Source organism: Balaenoptera musculus, chromosome 3, assembly GCF_009873245.2.
Source record: "Balaenoptera musculus isolate JJ_BM4_2016_0621 chromosome 3, mBalMus1.pri.v3, whole genome shotgun sequence".
Taxonomy (NCBI): domain Eukaryota; kingdom Metazoa; phylum Chordata; class Mammalia; order Artiodactyla; family Balaenopteridae; genus Balaenoptera; species Balaenoptera musculus.
The window spans coordinates 29,334,905-29,351,349 of record NC_045787.1 but is presented as its reverse complement, the minus strand read 5'-3'; the positions used below and the strand labels follow the sequence as shown (position 1 = coordinate 29,351,349).

The 16,445-nt window shown below is 34.6% G+C and overlaps 1 protein-coding gene across 3 annotated transcripts in view; it reads right to left on the bottom strand.

Annotated features, from left to right (window-relative positions):
• The window catches only part of NIPBL (NIPBL cohesin loading factor), a 207,821-nt gene that overhangs the window by 33,883 nt on the left and 157,493 nt on the right, over positions 1-16,445 (bottom strand). For all 3 annotated transcript variants that reach the window (XM_036846419.1, XM_036846417.1, XM_036846418.1), the window contains exons 25-32: positions 15,421-15,510; positions 14,108-14,322; positions 13,894-13,996; positions 13,177-13,275; positions 12,929-13,075; positions 10,532-10,666; positions 9,665-9,763; positions 8,776-8,829 (exon numbers count right to left, since the gene is read on the bottom strand). In XM_036846419.1, the coding sequence (XP_036702314.1) occupies positions 8,776-8,829; positions 9,665-9,763; positions 10,532-10,666; positions 12,929-13,075; positions 13,177-13,275; positions 13,894-13,996; positions 14,108-14,322; positions 15,421-15,510 (942 nt within the window). The remainder of the gene's footprint in view (positions 1-8,775; positions 8,830-9,664; positions 9,764-10,531; positions 10,667-12,928; positions 13,076-13,176; positions 13,276-13,893; positions 13,997-14,107; positions 14,323-15,420; positions 15,511-16,445) is intronic.

The following is a 16,445-nucleotide window of genomic DNA, read 5'->3' as shown; positions in this document are numbered from 1 at the left end:
TGAAGGTTGGGAAGTGCAAGATCAACATATGGTTGGTTTCTGGTGAAGATCCTCTTCCTAGCCTGCAGATGGCTGTCTTCTTGTTGTATCCTCACACAGCAGAGAGCAGAGAGGTAATTTCTCTCATGTCTCTTCTTAGAAGGACACTAATCTGATTCATGAGGGCCCCACCCTCATGACCTAATTATCCTCCAAAGCCCCCATCTCCTAATACCATCACACTGGGGATTAAGCTTCAACATTATGTATTTTGGAGAGACACAAACATTCAATCCACAGCATTCTTTGAAGAATCCTCTTGAGGAAGGAGTTCCATGCACTACTGAAAATTTATACTGTTAATCCTTTCTCCAACCTTCCCCAAAGGAACCTATAGTCTTTTACCAGGTTAACTGTGCATTGGGGGAAAAAAATTATTAGACGTTTTAGGGATTACCAGACACTGGCTCTGAACTGACACTAATTCCAGGAGACCCAAAACATCACTGTGGCCCACCAATCAGAGTAGGAGCTTATGGAGGTCAGATGATCAATGAAGGTATAGCTCAGGTCTGTTTCACAGTGAGTCCAGTGGGTCCCCAAACCCATCCTCTGGTTATTTCACCAGTTCCAGAATGCAAAATTAGAACAGATTTATTCACAGGCTCACAGAATCCCCACGTTGGTTCTTTGATCAATGGAGTGAGGGCTATTGTGGTGGGAAAGGCCAACTGGAAGCCACTAGGACTGCTTCTACCTAGGAAAATAGTAAATCAAAAACAATACTGTATCACTGGAGGGACTGCTGAGATTAGTGCTACCGCCAAAGACTTGAAAGATACAGGGGTTGTGATTCCGACCACATCCTTATTCAACTTGCCTAATTGGCCTGTGCAGAAGACAGATGGATCCTAGAGAATGACAGTGAATCAGCATGAGCTTAACCAGGTTGGGACTCCATTGCAGCTGCTGCACCAGATGACGTATCAGTGCTTAAGCAAATTAACACATCCCCTGGGATCTGGTGTGCAGCTATTGATCTAGCAGATGCCTTTTTCTCACCCCTGTCAAAGGCCCACCAGAAGCAGTTTGCTTTTAGCTGGCAAGGCCGGCAATACACTGCACTGCCCTGTCTCAGGGGTATATTAACTCTCCAGCCATACATTATAAATTAGTTTGCATGTTCTTGATTATCTTTCCCTTCAACAAGATATCACACTGGCCCATCACATTGATGACATTATGTTGATTGTACGTAGTAAGCAAAAAGTAGCAACTACACTAGACTTATTGGTAAGATGCGTGTGTCAAAGTGTGGGAAATAAATCCAACAAAAATTTAGAGGTCTTTTACTTCAAAGAAATTCCTGGGGGCTTAGTGGTATGGGGTATGTTGAGATATTCACTGTAAAGTAAAGAATAAGATGTTGCATCTGGTCCCTCCTATAACCAAAAAAATGACTCAACACCTACCTAGTGGGTTTCTTTGAATTTTGGAGGCAACAAATTCCTCATTTGGGTATATTATTCTGGCCCATTTACTGAGTGACCTAAGAAGCTGCCAGTGTTGAGTGGGGCCCAGAACAAAAGAAAAGGCTCTGGAGTAGGTCCAGGCTGCTGTGCAAGTTGCTTTGCCACTTGGGCCATACGATCTAGCAGACCCAGTGGTGCTTGAAGTGTTAACGGAAGACAGGGTTGCTGTTTGGAGTCTTTGGCAAGCCCCCGTAGGTGAACTGCAGTACAGGCCCTTAGGATTTTGGAGCAAAGCCTTGTCATCCTCCATAGAAATAGCTCTTGGCGTGCTACTGGGCCTCAGTAGATACTGAATGCCTAGCCATGGGCCACCAAATTATCATGCATTCCGAGCTGTCATGAACTGGGTGTTTTCTGACTCACCAAGCCATAAAGTTGGGTGTGAAAAGCAGTACTCTATCATCAAATGTAAGTGGTATATACATGATTAGGTCAGAGCAGGCTGAAGGGCACATGAAAAAACGGCCTAAATGCCTGTGGTTCCCACTTCTGCTACACTACCTTCTCTCTCCCAGCTTGCACCTATGGCCTCAGCTGACCATGGGGAAGACCCTAGGGTCAGTTGACAGAGGAAGAGAAGACTTGGTCCTGGTTTAGAGATGGGTCTGCACAATATGCAGCTACCACCCAAAAGTGGACAGTTGTAGCAATACAGCTCCTTTCTGGGATATCCCTGAAAGACAGTGGTGAAGAGAAATTTTCCCACTGGGCAGAACTTGAAGCTGTGCATCTGGTTGTTCACTTTGCTTGGAAGGAGAAATGACCAGATGTGTGATTATATACTGATTCATGGGTCATGGCCAATGGTTTGGCTGGATGGTCAGAGACTTGGAAGGAACATGATTGAAAAGTAGGTGATAAGGAAATCTGGGGAAGAGGCATGTGGAGACATCTCTGAATGGGCAAAATCCATGAAAATATTTATATCCCACATGAATGTTCACCAAAGGGCGACCTCAGCAGAAGAGGATTTTAAAAATCAAGTGGATAGGATGACCTGTTCTGCAGATACCTTCTCTGAGGATATCAGCCTCTTTCCCCAGCCACTCCTGTCATCACCCACTGGGCTCATGAACAAACTATCCATGGTGGCAGAGATGGAGGCCATGTATAGGCTCAGCAACATGGACTTCTACTCACCAAGGCCACACTGGCTATGGCTACCACTGAGTGCCCAACCTGCCAGCAGTAGAGACCAACACTGAGTCCCTCATATGGAATGATTCCCTGTGGTGATCAGCCAGCTACCTGGTGGCAGGTTGATTACACTGGACTGCCTCCATCATGGAAGGGGCAGCATTTTGTTCTTACTGGAATAGACACTCTGGATACAGATTTGCCTTTCCTGCATGCAATGCTTCTACCAAAACTATCTCCTGTGGACTTACAGAATACCTTATCTACCATAATGGTACTCCAAACAGCATTGCTTTTGATTAAGAAACTCACTTCACAGCAAAAGAAGTGCAGCAACGAGCCCATGCTCATGTTCCCGACCATTCTGAAACAGCTGACTTGATAGAATGTGGAATGTCCCTTTAAAGATTCAGTTACAGCACCAGATAGGTGGCAATATCTTGCAATGGCTCAGGCAAGATTCTCTAGCAGGCTCTTATGCTCTGAATCAGCACCAATACATGGTGCTGTTTAGTCCATAGCCAGGATTAGTCCAGGAATCAAGAGGTGGAAATTTGAGGGGCATCACTCACTATTACCCCTAGTGACCCATTAGCAAAATTTTTGCTTCTGTTCCAGCTACTTTATGCTCTGCTGGCTTAGAGAGAGGTTCTAGAGAGGGAATGCTTCTACCAGGAGACACAACCATAATCCCACTGAACTGAAAGTTAGTACTGTCACCCAACTACTGTGTGCTCCTCATGCTTCTGAATCAACAACAAAGAAGGGAGTTAGGGTTCTGGATGGAGTGATTGATCCTGACTACCAAGAAGAAACTGGAGTTCTACTCTATAATGGAGGTACGGAAGAGTATGTCTGGAATACGAGAGATCCCTTAGGCCATCTCTTAGTATTATACCAGCTGTGATCACATTACCAGTTATAGAAATAAGGACTTTAATTGCCATGAGTATTTCCTACTTATTTTTTCATGAATACATTTGTGTGTGTGTGTGTGTGTGTGCGTTGTGTGTACAGAGGTGGGGGAGAGGGAGAGGGAGAGAGAGATCGAGAGGGAAAGTGAGAAAATATCTTTCTTCCCCCCCTTATTCCTTTATCACGTAACATAAAGTGTACTGACCTCATATCATAGTATTTAAATGTTGTTAATCTGACATCACAGTACTTAAATTATGGGATATCAAGAAGAGTAAACATCACTCAAGGACTTCTTCTGGGGAAGGGGTTAGTGCATTTTTGGTTACATGCATGACAGTTGTATCACGTTAGGTAGAATCATGACCTTGTTATTGTCTTTATTTGGAGATCTAGTATGGTTTAAGGAGATGTATATGGGTGCCAAGTTAACAAAGGGTAGAACTGTGATGGTTAATTCAATTCTAAGTGTTAACTTGACTGGGCCAAGGGATGCCCAGTTATCTGGTTAAACATTATCACTGGACGTGTTGGTGAGTAAAGGTGGTTCTAAATGATATTAGCATTTGAATTGTGGACTCAGCAAAGGAGATTGCCCTCTCCCATGTGGGTGGGGCTGAACAGAACAGAAGGTAGAGGAAGAGAGAATCCAACCATTCTCTGAGTACTTGAGCTGGGACACTGGTCTCCTCCCACATTTGGACTGGGATTTACACTATCAGCTTCCATGGTTCAGGCCTTAGGACACAGACTAAACTACATACTAGGGGCTTCTCTGGGTCTCCAGTTTACAGACAGCAGACTGTGGGATTTAAGAGCCTCCATAATCACATAAGCCAATTCCTTATAATAAATCTTTTCTCTGTCTCCCTTTCTCAGTATCTTGTTGGTTCTGTTTCTCTGGAGAAACATGACTAATACATGTCCCTTCTGAGTCAATCCCTGGCCCCCTGCAATCACTCCTCTGATTTTTTCCAATACAGATTAGTTTTGCCTCTCCTCGAACTTCATATAAATGGAATCAGAGTATGTAATCCTCCGTGTAAAGCTTCCTTCATTCTGCAGTGTGTTCATTAACGGTCTATGTTGCTGTATGTATCAGCAGTCTGCTCCTTTATGATGTGGAGCACTATCAAATCGTATGGATATATCCGTTTCTCTATTCATTCACTGATTGATGGCAATAAGAGTAGTTGATTGTAAACTTCAAGAAGGAGATCTTGTTTTGGACTACAAAGGCCAGGAACAGATGAAATATAGTTTATTCAAGTTTTTTCATTGCCTGCATTTTCTTGTAAACTAAAAAAAGGCTGTAGTCTTAGTTCATAAGCGATGACAATGAGTGGCTCTGTGAAATTAATTCTGTGTACCCAACATAGGCTATGACAGTGGTTTAAATTAATTGAACTACTTTTTAGAAATAAAAAAAAAATGTAAGGACTTTCATGATAGAACTTTTTCTTTCAAATACTACTGAAAAAAATCACAAAAAAGCTATGAATTCATTAGGTTATAAGGGAATTGAATTTCCATACATTTACAAAATGTGTATATGTAGTTAGTGGACAGAGTTTGATGCCTGTGTAAATATGAAGCTGTTTCATGTAGTACTTTAAGTTTCCCTAGGAAATCATATTCCATGAATTGGGAATCACTGATCTATACGAAGCCGACCCAACATAAAAATAATAATGAGAAATATCTGAAATTGGACAGAATGGAATGTGTGTACATGAATCCATGTGGAAACAGTAAGAGTGCTAATTATTTTTGATTCAAGAATTTCAAACAATTCCAGTAGTCCCTTTGTATCCTTCCCAGCTTCTCTTAAAATTTATGCACAGTGTTGTTACAACTGCTAAGAGTGGTTATATCTCCATCAGATGTATTTATATAAATATTTTTTAGTTTTCTTTATTTCATTAAACTAAACTCTGCTAGTCTAATGACTGTATCAGAAAGTCACAATGTCATTTTGGTAAACTAAATTGTTGGCAGAAACTAAAGTAGGAAAGCAATGAATAGGGAGCAACAGAAAGCAATGAACTAAAAGAGGACTAGAGAGTAAAGATATAAAGAATATAAAACTACTGCTAAGAGGTTATAAATCTAGTGTTCTCTTTTCTACTTCCAACTTGCTAATAACACATAGGGATATTATCTTAGATTCTTTTTATTAATACTAACTAATGACATTTCTGATAGCTATACTTAATTCTTACTTAAACATTTATTACAATCATCACATGAAACGTTGTTGTAGAGCTTTCTAGGAATTATTATGTCCCCTTTGGAATGGCTGACATAAATATAACTAAGACAGTCATAAGGCTCTATAATATAGAGCTAATTATTTGACTTAGGAGGGAAAGGATGTCAAATATATCATGTAAAATTATAAAATGGAAGATGATTGATGAAGAGAGTCCAAGACATTACAGACTGGATAACAAAGGCAAACATCATGAGGATGCTTAAAAAAGGCATCTTAAAAATTTTTTAAAAGCAACATATTACTACATACTACCAGAGGGCTAAAGTTAAAAAGAATGACAATACCAAGTACTGGTGAGGATGTGGAGCAACTGGAACATTGCTGGTGGAAATGCAAAATGGTTCAGCCATTTTGGAAAAACAGCTTGGCAGTTTCTCACTCACCACATGACCCAACAATTACGATCACAGGAATTTACCCAAGAGAAATGAAAACACCTATCCCCACAAAAACTTGCACACAAATATTCATAGCAGGATTATTCATAATAGTCCAAACTGAAAACAACCCAAAAGTCCATAAATTTGTGAATAAAGAAATTATTATACATCCATACTACTGACACTACTCAGCAATAAAAAGGAATAATACATTAATACATCAGCAACATTCTGCTAGTTAAAAGAAGTCAAACACAAAAGACTACATGTTGTATGATTCTATTGATATGAAATTCTACAAAAGGGACAACTGTAGTGACAAAAAGTGAATCAGTGTTTTCCAAGGATCAAGGGGAGAGGATCAACTACAAAGAGGCACAAGGAAGCTTTTAAGAGTGATATTCTTTACATCACTGTAAATAATTATTAAAGTTAATCAAAATGTACACCTAAAATTGGTGAATATTTTTGCATGTAAGTTATGCCTCAATAAAATAATTTTGATTGATTGTTAAAAATATTGCTAAATACAGTTTTATTACTAAAAGTATTATTAAAAATAAAAAAGTAAACAAATAGACTTAACAGATAGTAAATTGTTGACATAATCGAACAGAAAAAATTACTTCATGATAGACTTTTAATGGTATATGTTTAGTGAGCTACAGATAAAAAGAAATGCAAAAAAAATCTTAAACTGTATCCAGTAATCTTACTGTTAATATAGTAGGGCAAAGCAAATAGGAAATTATGTCCACTTCCTTGGAAATAAGATTTTTAGCCTAAAGGAAATAATAAAATCAAAGAAGCAGAATCTCATAATCTTAAATTTGAATTAAAAATATCAATATAAATTCTTGATTTATTTTTTTCTTTCTAAGAAATATGTATCTTTTAGCTCTATCCTCTGAGAAGGCCCAAAGCTATGATAACCCGTTAGCAATGAACATCCACAGCACCCAGATTATTCCCACCAAAGGGATTCAGGGCTTTTTGGAAAAATGGTTGATTTCAGGTTTGGGACAGAAAATGTATAAGTTGAGTCTGGGGCATCTTGTAGAGGCAGAAAGTAATCAGGCTACAAAAGAGTAATGAGGTTATACCAAAAAGATACAAGATCGATTTGAAGGGACTACCACTGGGCAAAGACGGGACAATTTGAGCTTCAAAAAGAATTATGATTGCAATAAATTAAAATACAAAGATACAAAAATCTTTTAGTTCACACTGATACTGACAGGAAAACTCATTATTCTGAAACTTGATTAAGTAATGGAAAAGAATAAAGTATTTCCCCTGCCCTTCCTGTACAAACTATATTTTACAGTAGCCAAATATTAGGACAAAATTCCTCTTTAAAGAAGAATCCTTGCTAATTAATATGGAATAAATAAAATAACTAGAAAAAAATCAGTATTTTGCAACTTCTAATGAAAATAATGAATCTAGGTAGTGATCTTTTAAAACCAGTCCTGAAAGACTGTATAATAGATGTACCAGGCAATCAAAATCACTGAAAATGTAACAACCAAACATTATGTGCCTCTTGATGTGAGGCAATAATATTTAGCATTGCCTGTGAAGTATTTCTGTCTATACTCCTAAAACTGAACTTCAGTATTAGTAAACCTCTAGATCTAACTTAAGATTTTACAGAAAAAAATGGTGGACAGAGGAACAACTTAAATGACACCAGAAAGAAGAGGTCTATGAAATCCAGAATGTGGGACACTCTACAGGAAAACATGTAAGTGGCATGAAAAAAGGAGTGAAGGGTTGACTATTATAGACTAAGACTTAACAGCCATGTCAACCAAAGCAACCGCAAACCAACTATAAAAATACATTTTTGAGACAATCAGGGAAATGTGAACATCGACTAGGTATTAAATATTAGGAAATAATTTTATTAATATTTATTTTGATATAGATGATAAAGATATTCTGGTTATTTTTTAAAAAGTCATTTCTGTTAGAGATCAATACTAAAGTATTTATGGATGAAATGATACAAAGTATGGGATTTTCTTTATAGTATTACAGCCAAAAAAAAAAAAATTAAAGAAAAAAAAAGATGGGGGAAGGATAGAGATAAATATTAGGAAAGTGCTAACAATTTTTGAAGCTGGGTGATGGGTACATCTATCTATTTGAAAATTCTTAAATAAAAAAAATTCTTATTTCAATTTATAAAATTTTTAAAGAACACTAATTGTGGTTTAATCCTACACTACTATAGGAAATTCTACATATTTTATAACATGTCAAATAATGTAAATATATATTTAATGCAATCTATATACCTATTTATAGATCTCATGTCTATCATCTATATTAAAGGGATAAAAAAATTATCTAGAAGGATGGGAAGATAGAATATCAATATTAGTGATTTAGAAAACTTACTTGTAGCAAGCAATTGAACAATTCATTAAACAGGGATATTAACCAAAACATTCAGCCTAATATATTGAAATAAATTTTCCCTACCACAAAGTATATACTTAAAAAATAACTGAAAAACTTCTTTTAAATCATAAAGTCTACAAAAACTCACGTTTTGAAGAAGTTGCTCAAACCAGTCATAGCCAGTATCTCTGCATGCTGCAACCTAAGGGGAGAAATATGGTGAAACTATCAAAGTCAGAAATTTACTTTAAAATATACTTTTGCTATGCTGTAGCCTCAAGTATATAAATATCCAAAGTTCTAAATTAAAAAAATTATTTTTAGAGTAAACTATTTTTTCAGTGAGCCAATAATTTACCATGTTAAAGAACTTTATTCTAAAAATATCTTAGAAGACATTCAAGAAATTAGTTCAATGTATTGAAATTTTTAAAATGGTATACATTCTGAACGGTATTATTGAATCAAACACTATCAGAAAAATCTGTAAGGTCTAAAAACAATAAAAATGGAAATGTTTGCTTCTTATTTTCCTTCTAGATAGAAGATTTAAAGACAATAGTGAAACTATAGAGTTGATCATGTAATCCGTAATATAAAATTTCTTATGTTCAAAACATGAACAGTATTCTGTGTCAAGAAAAATTGTAGCTTATGTATATAATTAAACATAATGAAACTAATCTTAATTCATGTTTTCTGAAAAAGGTAGAAATTACTATCTCATTTCAGGTTGCCATCCATGGGTTATTGTTATCTTTTTATCCACTTCTCCTTTCCCTTTAAGTTTTCAATCACTGGAAGAATCTGGAGAATTTTACTATCAGTGCTTAAATCAGTGGATGCCAAAAAGTGGGGCTAGGTGAAAACAACACTCTCATCTTACTTGCATCCCTTGAGTACATCCAGAAATATAAAGGAAGGGATGTAGTAGAGAATAACCAAATATCTTGTCATTGTCTCTCCCTTTGTAAGACAAGGCAGACCTCAATGAGGTTTGTATCCACAGGGACCACCCTTGTTCCAGTCCTTCTTACCACATCAGTGATATTTAAAATTTTCCTTGTCATTGCTTCTTTGTCATTGTGTGGAGTTGGAGTAAACCAGAGTTTCTGGAATGTTTCATTTACTAATTTCTAGAAGAAAGAAAAATTTCAAACTAAGTAACTACAACGAATGTGGCAAAATTCTTAACCCCCAATTCTCGTTAAAGCCCAAAACAGAACTATTAAAAAAAAAAAAACCTATAAATAACTAAACAAAACACAAATTACCAGAAACTATTGGTATGACATCCTCAGTATTTTTTTTTTAAATCAGCAATTAACTTACAAAAATTATAATCTTTTTCAACTTGGCAATGATTTTAAATGGGTAATACGATGCCTAGTATAGAACTTCTGAAGAGTACACATTCAAATGCTTTTAATCAAACTAAAAACACATTTTTTCTACTTTTGGGGGAGAAGTCGTTAAAAAACAAAAGAAAAAAAACACAAAAAGAAATATAGGGACAATCATATATACGTAAATTCACTAATGAACTCAGGATTAAACTTTCAACAAAGTATTTACTAATTTAGAAAACCAAGCACATACCATTTGAAAACCAAAATAAACTAAATTTGATAATAAACTTCCTATATACAATGCAATCTCTACAATGATATTAAATATTATAATTGCTAAATTGGTTGGGTAAGATCAGATTTTATTAATTAATGCAAGATCTAGAAATAAATACCTAAGTATGTCTTTTTCTTGAATTTATAATCTAAAATGATGATTCACTTGTAAAGTTTATATATATGTAAATTAACAAAATTTACATAAAATAAACATTTAAATTATTTAAAACATTAATTAAGAAATGAAATTTAAAGTAGTCAACATTTTTATCTCACCTTAATGCCCTCTTCATCATTCACTCTGCGAATCATTTTTACACACATTTCTGTAATTTTTGGAAATGTTGGTTGTTCAATACAGATGTCTCTTAGAATCTTTATTACCCTTTTTCTGACACTGATACCAGTATCCTAGGAATAGAAAGGTATTTTAAACGTCAGCAAAATTGAGATGCTTAGGTGTGTGAAATTTGATAAAATGAAATCAGAAAATACCAACAAGCAGTATACACACTATTTATTAACATGATAAACATGGTCTACATATTTCCTTTTTATATGCTCTTTTATCAGTGTTACTATAAATTTAAGTTATTTTATTACACTGTCTTTGCTTTTAAAATATAATATCTAATACATGGAAAAATATAAAATAGCACTGAACACAAGACTAGAGTATAATAAGCTTGCCAAAATTAAATGGGATAACAAACATGAAACTTTTAGGACAGTGGCGCTTAAACAGCATATGAAGTATATTTAACAAAAATGTTTAACCTAACTCTTTCAAACCATTGTCACTATATTATGATTTATAGTAAATATAAGAAACAAAGGAACAGACTAAATGAAACAGAACCATGAGGAAATAACAATACTGGCTTGGCCATTTTATTACTTATTTATTTATTTTTTAATGATATTTTCCTTTTTTTAAAAGACTTTTTGATGTGGAGCATTTCTAAATTCCTTATTGAATTTGTTACAGTATTGTTTCTGTTTTATCTTTTGGTTTTTTGGCCCCAAGGCATGTGGGATCTTAGCTCCCTGATCAGGGATGGAACTTGCACCCCTGCATTGGAAGGCAAAGTCTTAACCGCTGGACCGCCAGGGAAGTCTCTGGCTTGGCCTTTTTAAATTAGTCAATGTCATGGTGGATGTGTGTAAAAAAGAGCTAGAGAATACTCTAAATAAAACAGAGATGAGGGACTTCCCAGGTGGTGCACTGGTTAAGAATCCACTTGCCAAAGCAAGGGACACAGGTTCAAGCCCTGGTCCAGTAAGATCCCACATGCTGCGGAGCAACTAAGCCCGTGTGCCACAACTACTGAGCCTGTGCTCTAAAGCCCGCGAGCCACAACTACCGAGCCCGTGTGCCACAACTACTGAAGCCCGTGTGCCTAGAGCCCATGCTCTGCAACAAGAGAAGCCACCACAATGAGAAGCCCGTGCACCGCAATGAAAAGTAGCCCCCGCTTGCCACAACTAGAGAAAGCCTGTGCATAGCAACGAAGACCCAACGCAGCCAAAAATGAATAAATAAATAAATAAATAAATATATATATATATATATAAAATAGAGGTGAAATATTGTGGTGGCTACTTGGGTGTTCATTGTACTATTTTTCTTTAACTTTACAAATTTTCAGAATTAAAGCATTTTTAAAATAAATAAAAAGCATTGAACACTTACTGTGTAAAATTATTTCCATTATGCAATTTAGCAATTGTGAAAATATTTTAGGATACATTACTAAGGTAGACACTGTCAGAGTTCATTATACCTGAAAATCCTGAGGAGTTTGTCCTTCACTCTTGAAAAGAGTGAGGCACTAAAATGGAAAAAATTCTTCCACTCCTTCCTTAAAATTCTTTGTTTCCATCAAGATTTTATGCTAGTTGAAGATGAAATTATCTGTAACTCTCAGTCCCACTGTATTCTAATACTGGGCTAAAGGTGATAAAATAAACTCTTGTCATTTCAGAAATATCTAATCCTGTACCTAATGCATCTCTGTTGAGTTACAGAAGAAGTCAATATGTCCGCAGTGGGTGGTATGAAAATTCTACAGATAATTTGTAATGCTAATGTTTCCTTTCATTTTCCAGGGAAATACTTCAGGGCCAGAGAATTCAATGATATAGAAGAAAAGAATATCTTAGAATAGTGTTTCTTAAGTTTGGTCTTAAGACTCAAATGACTTTCTTGTTTAACTTGCAGGTATCTGAGCTTGTCATAATTCAGCTTTAAGGAAACATGCAAATATACATAACGGCCAAAAATACTGTCAGACACCAAAGTTCTATACCTAGTTCTCACTGAAACAATTCTTCCTGCTTATATACATACATATATAATTACTCTAGATTCCTGTCCAAAATATTTAACTATGCCATGTAGCTCCTATCATTTACTCATTGTAAACTGGCATAATCAAAAGGCAAGAGTAACTGGAAAAAGGAATCCAATTTTTGCCAATGATTTGTTTTACAATACTGAGCAGCCCTCCTCTTGAAATATGTCCTTCTTTAGAAAGTTGCTATAGTTTACAGATTAGGTAATATAAATACATAATTGATATCTACATTACTAGCTTAACATTTTTAAAAAGTGACATTAGGAAGGCAAAATTATACTCATAAATTACAATAAAAATGACATAACAAACATACCAATATTCTTTCAATCAGCATATCATAATACTGCTCAGCAAGCTGAGGTCGACAAAGGACAAATCGACCTAGTAATTCTACTGCTGCTTCTCTGACACTAGTGGAGTTATCCATCAATCGTCCATGAACTCCTCGCTGCATATCCAGCTAAAGAAAAATAAAGAAAATGTAATTTATACTAAGTAGAACTAATATTTTAATTTGAATAGAAAACTAAAATAAAAAGAATCATCTGTGCTCCTCTTTACCCTTGCTAGAATACTGGGGTCTACAGCAACAACCTCAGATAAACACTTCATGGCTTTTGTTCGAACGGCAATTGCATTTTCACCAAGAACTCGAAGGATCTGCCAAGCAAATATTGACATTTTCATCAATTTTAGAACACATAACATTTAACAAAATATAGAAAGAAAACATGCAAAACAATTAAAATAAATATCATATTCACTTTCCTTTAATTTTTATATAAGTGAGTAAAAGATCTGTTATCTTACTGATCCAAAGCTTTAACTTAAAACATGGTAAGGCATTCTATGCTTTAGGGACTTTCCTTTATCCTGGCATTCTCAATTAAACCTGTTTTTTATTGCTATGCTTCATCTGCAAGAACCTGTAGCCCCACTGAAACCTTCCTATCTGTAACTTTAATCAACGATATTTAGTATCATTTAAATAATAACTTGGAATTGAATATTTTTATAACACCAATCACTCTACCTATATACCATCACTCTACCTGTACCATACAGATACATATCCATTTATCTGTAAAACAAGAATCAACAGGTAAAAGGCATGCAGAACAAAGATATTTTAACAAATATGGAACACAGAAACAAATGTTACTTTCATGATTTTTTAAAATATCTGTTCTCAACAATGAATAGACATCATACTCAAACACAAATAACCAGAATTAGAAAAATCAATTTCATTGTATAAGGAATTCTGGTCCAGTTTACCTGTGTCAAATAAATATCAAAGCTCTGGGCAAACGGCCTCATAGAGGCCAAGTATCGAACAATCAAACAAGCATCATCATAGTCCACAGTATCAGAGTTCATCCTGCAACAAAAAGTCATTAAATTTTAATTTATTTAATTTTTTTGAAAAGTAGGTAAATAGATATCAAAGAGATAACTGAAAAAGTAAAGATGTTTTCTCTTTGGATCTTACTTTAATGTGCTGAACTGAGAAGGTGTGGTTTTGATAATGCTTCTAAGAAACTTTTTCCGATTTTCAGCTCGATGCATAATTTGACCAGTTGTCTCAACTTCCTTTGCGTGATGTGTTCCTTCAGATGATTCTTCATCTTTTTGTGATTTCATTGCTTTTTCTGTTTCCAGAGTTGTATCACGGAACCACTGGGCTATATAGAATTTACGAGAAAACTGGAAAGAAATTTGGTGAGATTTGAGTTTGATGAAATTAGTAACAAAATTTCCAACCTACTGATAAAGTGTTCACAATCAGGAATACAAATATCAAGGTTTACTTTAAAAAAACTTCCATCAGATAAAGACAGATTTTAAGAAAGCTAGAACATTTAGAACATCTAAATGATAGAAAACTTATTATTTTACTTTGTCCTAATGGTTATATCAATGATATCAAAAGATAATTTTATAAACACAACTGTATTAAGTCTACAATACTACTATCAACTACTTAACTAAGGACGGATCACACAACGAGTCAGTAAAATTAGAGAGAAGATGGGTCAACTAGAAAAGTTTAGAACACATGGATAAAATGCTGAAGGTAGAAGACTCTATAGTTATTTTCAAAATTTCACCTTACTTCTTCAAAAAATACATAGCCAATTATTATTGAAATATATTAACACTAAGGCACACCTATAATCTGTTCCTTTTAATCTGTTCCTGTTTTTTTTCACTTTTATTGAGAAATAATTGACATACATCACTGTATGATCTGTTCCTTTCCACAAAGACTGAAAACCTGCAGTAGTTGGCTGAACAGCTTAGTTATCTCCAACCTCTTTAGATGCATATCTCATCAATTAAAAAAAAAATTAAAAAGTGCCCCAATATAGTGTATAAATTTTACATATAAACTTCTTATACTAATATTCTGGATACCTAATATATAAAAAAACAGAATTAAGGATTATATTTAAAAATAAATATAGACATAAAATTCTAATATTCTTTTTATATGCTAACAGATCATCTCATGCACCACCTGGACAAATGCTCTCACTTGGTCTCAAAGATAACCTATGGAAAGATTTCCAAATATTTCCCATGTCACACAATTTTAGTAAACTACAATATCTGTACCAGAATTCCATTTAAGACAAATCAATCCATAATCATTCTTTTCTGTTTAGACTATCATGTACCCCTGTTTTAAAAATCAAGATTCCAATACAACTTTCCTCTTCACAACACTTCTCAATTTTCTTGCAGACCAAGTTTGAAACAAACATGTAAACTCTACAAAAAAAAGGGAGAACAGAATCCTACCACTAGTGAAGGATCAGTCTCAGTGTTTTCATCCAAGTAATCAAGCAATGCTTTTTGCAATTGTTGGATTTCATCTTCTCCTCCTGAAACCTACAAAATAAACCAAGTAGTAACAAAAAAGATATTACTAATGTTCTTTAACAAATCATCCAGTTGCATACACAAATCTGAGGGAAAAATCTGATAAATGATAAAAATAAAAATATAAGTATAGAAAGAAACAGAATACTATTTTTGAAAAACATTATATATTGATAGCTGAAGTGTACTAATAGCTGAGGTTAGCCTTTATTTTTATGAACTACATGTTAACTTTCTTTAAAGAAGCTTGTAAGTAGCTGACATAATAATTATTAGAACAACGTGTATGTAAATCTTCAGAGGTAGGAAGGTCCTAGCACTGGTTTTCTGTTTGCTAAGAGATAACTCCAAACTTTTAATCTAGTAAATGGAAACTAATTATTGTCTGAATTATTATATGTGTTACAGGTGTCTTTGGGATATTATTTTAAAAAAACATTCTGAAAGGGAAATATTTTTATTTGCAATTAACATAAAATAGTACTTTATTTCATGTAGGGTATTAAATATACAGTAGGTATATTTGAGCTGTGCATTTGATCTAGAATCAGAAAGGGACTGAGTCTTTAGTTCTGTCAAGAACAATACAGAAGCAGAAATTAACTCTGAGTTGACATTAATGTCTATAGCTTATTCTCTGGTTTACCATGTGAAATGCCAAATATATGGTTTAGAATATATCTAAGTAGAAAACAAAGATTAGAATAACCTATGTTCTTGGAGTATAGTGAAATGGATACATTCAGAAATTAGTCATGGCATGCTTGGTGTCAGTCTATTTATGTCTTGTAAAAATAAAATACAGTGTGTGTGTGTGTGAATAAAAAAAAAAAAAAAAAAAAAAAAAAAAAAAAAGAAATTAGTCATGGCACTGTAAACTAGTACACTGTAAAGTTCCAAAAGCTTTTTGGAAGTATGTCAAGAGTCATAAAAATATTTAGCAA